Source organism: Mercenaria mercenaria, unplaced genomic scaffold (assembly GCF_021730395.1).
Source record: "Mercenaria mercenaria strain notata unplaced genomic scaffold, MADL_Memer_1 contig_1925, whole genome shotgun sequence".
NCBI classification, from domain to species: Eukaryota; Metazoa; Mollusca; class Bivalvia; order Venerida; family Veneridae; genus Mercenaria; species Mercenaria mercenaria.
Genome location: NW_026459944.1, coordinates 42,811 through 49,192, shown reverse-complemented (window position 1 = coordinate 49,192; position 6,382 = coordinate 42,811). Strand labels below are relative to the sequence as shown.

Below are 6,382 nucleotides of genomic sequence, written 5' to 3'. Positions count from 1 at the left end.
TAGTATGGTTGGCATCTCATTAAGAGCAGCTCATACAATTCTGAAACGTAATTTGAAAATGAGAAAGATCTGTGCTATATGGATTCCCCATCTGCTGACAGATGAGCAGAAAAAGACAAGCGTGCAATGCGCAAAATTGTTGCTAAAACAGTTTCCAAATTACAATGCACGATATTTCGCAATATTACAAATTTGATCTTACAGGCTATAGAAAACTGGCAGCGTTTGGATTCAAAATTGTATTTTTGTACATGTCCTGAAGAACAATGGCTGCAAGTTACAACATAACATAATAATAATGTATTTTTGATTACTTCGTTCAAAACGAGTTTATGTTTGTATATTTTAAATGACAAATCGTATTAAAACTTTTCTAAACTAGTGAAAAGAGACTATTATCATTAAATTCTTAACGAGGGGGATAATTCATCAAACACTAGTATTGGAGTGGTATTAACCTTTAGCCTGCTGGCAACAAGTGATTTTGCCTTTGCGGCCAGTGCAGACCAAGATCAGTCTGCACATCCGTGCAGGCTAATCATGATCTGCACTGTTCACTATTCAGTCAGTATATTTTAAGTGGACACTCCTTTGAGTCATAAGTGGTTCTGCCCAAATTGAATGAAAGACCAGTCCATTTAAGATATTTAGCAGGGTAAAGGTTAAAACCAAACTTTTTAATGTGTTAAATAGTTTGCATACCATAGCTAAAATGCATATTGTAAGTCAGGACCGAACTGTAAGATGCTAAATTGTTGAAGTATTAATTGATGAGTAGTTTAATTTCCATTATATCATCGAATTGAATGTTCTCCATGACATAACCATATCACTACACCTAGAGCTTTCCATGTCATTTCCTGTACAGTATATAGATAGTGAAACTGTTGTTCCATATTCCTGAACTTAACAACATTCAAGCCTTTTAGCCCATAACTTGGTTGTATCATTTTCCTTCTATATTTCTATCATTATCTACATGTTTATCTCATTATAAAGACCTGGTAACTTGGTATGTTATAAAGTTTTGACTTTTATTTACTGTACAATGCTTATACACTTGCGTTTGTTTAATTTAAAGAGTGAGCGAAAGTATTTAGATTGGGAGTAGATCACAAAATATATTCTTAATACGCCAATAAGCTTGTGGAGTGCAGAACATTTGTACGTTAAAATAATAATCAACATGCGTATTTTGTAGAAGGAACCGGTGGCTTATTAATGTAGCAGTGGCTTCTTTCTAATCAGATCTTGGTGTTTTAAAGCTAAATATAATCAGAGAAACACAATCCTGTTTCTTTACAAACGATGATACATTAACATTTATTTTAGACGAAGCCGGGATTCAGTCCTAAATTGACACAATGTTAGTAAACGGCAATAATTTGCAAACTGTATTAGTGTCGCAGCTCCCCCTTTACCCCCCCCCCCCCCCCCCCCCCCCCACACACACACACACTTCCAATACATACTCCAGAATGGAACTGTGGAACTGATTAATTATTTACTTGACATTTCGTAACTGTAATATCAAAAAGCAAACTTTTGTTGATTGCTAATGCAACTATTTCATTTTAGAATATTTACAGATGTCCGACAAGCACCAAAAACGTGTCTTTTAGCATATATAGAATTGTTATGTATAACATACATTTAATTTATTGCTTTCTTGTAAGTATATAATAGGGTTATTGTAACAGTAGCTTGATCTGGGATGCAGTATTCAGCTCGAGTGGATTTTGCCAGATCGGATCTCACGAGGCGCGCAAGCGCCGAGTGTGATCCGACCTTGCAAAATCCACGAGAGCCGAATACAAAGTCCCAGATCTAGCTACTGTTATAATGACCCTTTTATTATATACCTTTACCATTTTGATTCTTGATTTCAGAAATCTTCATTTTTTATCGATATTAAATGGAACTTAGTGAAGTTTTTATGTGCGCTATTTATAGAAATGTGTCGGATCATGCATATTAATGAAAATAGTCCGGCAGCATACAATACGGAAGGTACAATACGGAATTTTAAAGGTACAATACGGGATTTTTGTCTGTCTGTTCATATTTCATTGTGAAATACAAGCCGAGTTTTTACAGAATTTATATAGGTATATAATAATTTAAAATATTGTGTGTCATATGCTGTTCTCTTTTTAAAAGACTTTATCTTTTTTGTATTTTAATATCTCAATTTAGAGACCATAAATTGCGGAGTACTAAGACGCGGGCAATTTCAGCGGTAACATTTCCAGACGAGAAAGACGATATGGCCTGCGACAGATCGAGACCGTGGCATCAGTTCAGGTTGAATCCTCTGCTTCCTATAATACAGCATCCGGCGGAACACCATCATGATGGTCATCATCATCATGTTTGTATACTTTGTTTTCATTTTACCATCGTTGAAATGTTTTGTACAACTTAACCCATGTGTGTTTACAAATTCTTTTTAAAAGTATTGGAAATTTAAGTTGTAATCCGATCCTACATACTGTCTTTGAATGCGGCATAATAATGGCATCCTTATTATGCTTACAGACATATGACAGCAAATGTAAATCTATAGGGTAAATCCATCAAATTTCGGTCAGTCGGGATAACTCTGACACTTTCAGTTTCAATGCTATTTTTATGTTAAATAGTCCAATCAAGACCGTTCTTTCGTATGGAATTCCCAGAATTTTTATGTACACACTGGGTGACATCTAAAAATAGAAAATTCACACGTGACACTAAATTGTACATGCGCAGTTGTTATATACACCCACGCTTCCTTTTCCGCAGCGCAAAGTTTTTGTGGCGGCAAGTTTGAATATAGTCGGAAACAATCTTCAACATCTGGGTTTGTATCTCACTTTTACTTCAATGTTATGTTTTTATTTTACTTAACAGACGTTCATATATTGTGATAAGAGTATATTTAATGGTGAATATCGTTTAATTAGTAATATTTTTAACAAAACATTACCTGTCCGAATTTCCAGGTGGCAAAGTATACGGCCCTTAAATCTCGGACGTCAAAAATCTCGTATCCTTTATAATTCGGACGCCGCTTTTATGGCATGGTTCTTGAAATATTTCAAAAGACCTAGCATAGCTAAATTCGTTTATCTTCTGTTTTAGGGGCATGAATGCACTACTGAACCTAAGAAATCGGGAAATCAGCGGCAGAATGTGTTCTATTCATATTAAACAAACATTAAAAGAAACATTATGTCACATGTTTAATCATGAATATATATATGACCATCCCCTAATATTCAGTATCTTAAAGCATCTTTTACAAAGAATCGACTCCGATATGTGGATTGTCTCTGAGATACATCATTTATTGCTTGGAATGGAAATGGATGAAGATAGCAGTATAGTCTGGCTAGCTTCGCGATATGCAAAGTCCTGCAATGATCTTCATATGATCCGCCTCGTTGATGAAGTCAAGAAGAATTCACTTTGATTCTTTGATTCTTTGTTATTGTATTTTCTTAGATATAGACATGTACCTCACAATGTCTCATAACTGTCAGAGATGATAACATGTAGTAAAATACAAGTATTTATAATAAAGTTTAACATCTTAAGTTGTTTCTTTTACGTTCTTCTACGCTTTCAGAAATGCCTAGAACATATACTCATAAGAAACGAGGCAAGACAATGAACTATGATACAAAACAACTAGCTGATGCCTTGAAAGCGCATCAAAATGGGATGTCCATCAGAGAAGCTTCAAAAGCATACAATATCCCAAAATCAACACTAGCTGACAGAGCTAGTGGCAGATATGAGGTAAATGTAACTCATGGTCGTCCGTGTGCGATACCAATTGAAGTTGAAAAGAAAATTGTCGAAACAGTGAAAGTAGCCGCTGAGAGGGGAATTGGAATTTCGCGGAAGCAGTTGCTACTTAGGACAAATGTGTTGTGCCAACGCATTCAGGTACATAGAGTAGTATGAAACTTCTGCAATTTTTAAATTTGAATAAGACTTTTGCTTTACTGGCCTTGTTCAGGGCATTGTCCTGTTCAAGTCCCGAGTAATATTTTTCTTCTATTAAAGATATCTATTGGGCATATTTCACTAAAATATTTTTCTCTCGATATTTACTTCAAATGTATAAAATCCTTATCAATTGTATTAAGCTTTACTAAATGAAGAAATTATGCTTGCAAATAGGGCTACATTCGTAATAAAATACCGTGCAGTAACAGTTGATTGTTAAAAAACAGCCAGTTCTTTTAATGGTAGTACATATTTATACTGTATTTATCTATGAATGTACAGAGGAGTGTGCACTATTTTATACCTAATGTATAGTATTGTAATGACAAATAAACTTGTTGATTTTCTGTTAACATTAAGTTAAGTCAATGTTCATTTTTAATTAGCATGATCGTTTTATTTAAAACGGATAACATAATAATACATGAAAATATCAAAATGGATGATAAGAATGTGTGGTAGAATGTTTCTATTAATTACTTTCTAGGTGCATACATCCTATAAGAACTTCCACGCAGGTAAAAACTGGTGGGAAGGCCTCAAGAGACGTCATGGGCTTTACACTTAGACAGCCATAGCGCCTCGGTAGTACACGTTGTCGTATGATAAATCGTGAAGTTGTAGGAAAGTATTTTGAGGCATTGTCAAACATCATTACTTCCTCAAACTTGAATGACAAGCCAGAATTCATCTGGAATTGTGACGAGACCAGCAAGAATTTTGAACACAATCCAATTAAAGTTGTTTCTGGTATAGGTGCTAAAAATGTATGTGGTAGAACAAGTAGCAAATCTACTAATATAACCATTATGGCATGTGTTAACGCAGCCGGCAAAGCTATGCCACCCATGTTTATAGTAAAGGGAAAGACCCCAAGGTCATTGTACTCGTTCAATACTCTGGCAGCCCCTCCTGGTACTAAGTGGTCCTACCAGGAGAAGGGCTGGATGACGGACCAAATAGGTGAACAGTGGTTCGACACTGTTTTCCTGCAAAACTGTGGTACCCATCGACCCCAACTCTTGATTCTTGATGGCCATAGTAGCCACGAATCTCTAGCGATACTCCAGAGGGCTATTGAAGAGAACATATATATTCTTGCCCTGCCCCCTCATACCACGCACCATCTTCAACCTTTGGACAAGTCTGTATTTGGTCCTTTTAATAAGGCATACAATTCAGCTTGCTCCGAATTCTTACAGGATCCATCAAACTCCGTGAATAGATGGAACTTCCCCGCGCTGATCACAAGAGCATGGGTATCAGGTCTGACTGAGGGGAACATTAAATCTGGATTAGCTGCCTGCGGCATATTTCCTCTGAACAAAAATGCCATCCCTGATCAAGCTTATTCCCCAAGTTATCCATCTGACAAACCACTTGACAGTCAAACTCAAAGTCCTTTTGTAGAACATTTCTCAATCCCACAAGGCATAGGAAGTAGTTCTTCATCTGTATCTAGTATGAGTACTGAGGTAAACCATGTTGACACATCTCTTCAAAGTGTCAACACTTCAAATTTCATGGACCCAGTTGTTACTGATCAAACTGAGTCTATTGATCAAGTTAACAACCAAGGCGACAGCACAGTAGATGTTGTAATGGACCCAGTTGTTACTGATTATATTAAGTCTATTGATCAGGTCAACAACCAAGGTGACAGCACTGTTACAGTAGATGTCGTAATGGACCCAGTTGCTGTTCTGGATCTTCTCTCTAGCGGCGATTTTATAGTTGATGGAGAGATAGATTTTCCAATTACAGATGATTCTTTGACTCTTCCCAACTCTCCATGTAACATAAGTCCTGAAATTAATACCGAAACCACGCAATGCCAGTCTTTAGTACCGTCCGCTAATTGGAATCAAGATCTGGATTCCATATTCCTCCCGCCAAGCGGCGGTGTACCCAATGGCCCTGTGGCAAAAAAACGAAAGGCTATTACATCTCATAGGCTACTGACCAGTGCTGAGGTTTTGCAGGAGAAACTAGAACAGGAAAGGAAAAAAGTTGAAAAACAAAATAGACCACGTAGACAAAAACGAGTAAAAATAGAATCTAACAAAATTTAATTGTAACCGAATCATACAAACATAGACTGAACAGTTGAACAAAGAGTGTGGACATGAAATAAAATGATTTTGACGAAAATGAATGTAAAATCTTGTTATTTTAAAAAAAAATAATTATGTCCGAATTTCCCAAACCCTATGTCCGAATTTTTGGTACTACCGTCCGAGCTACCCCGCTCTCACATACTATTGAAAAGTTGTCCTTTTCGCTATTCTAGCCTCGTTTTCGTACTCTTTTCTTTTCAATTTGAAAAATTCGGACGTCGTTGAAGCAGACTAACGCGCGTTCAGGTGTAGGAACTAGACATACAGGA

General features: G+C 36.4%; 1 protein-coding gene across 1 annotated transcript; it reads left to right on the top strand.

Annotated features, from left to right (window-relative positions):
• Positions 1-3,589: 3,589 nt before the first annotated feature.
• On the top strand, positions 3,590-4,564 carry LOC128551999 (uncharacterized). Its single transcript, XM_053532982.1, has 2 exons — positions 3,590-3,933; positions 4,484-4,564. The coding sequence occupies exons 1-2, from the start codon at positions 3,613-3,615 to the stop codon at positions 4,562-4,564; spliced, it is 402 nt and encodes a 133-aa protein (XP_053388957.1). The 5' UTR covers positions 3,590-3,612.
• The last annotated feature ends 1,818 nt before the right edge of the window (positions 4,565-6,382 follow it).

Bases quoted from the DNA above. Each gene is read 5' to 3' on its own strand.
- LOC128551999 (XM_053532982.1), top strand. From the start codon at position 3,613: ATGCCTAGAACATATACTCATAAGAAACGAGGCAAGACAATGAACTAT. The intron at 3,934-4,483 runs GTACATAGAGTA...ATTACTTTCTAG, and splicing joins TGTTGTGCCAACGCATTCAG to GTGCATACATCCTATAAGAA.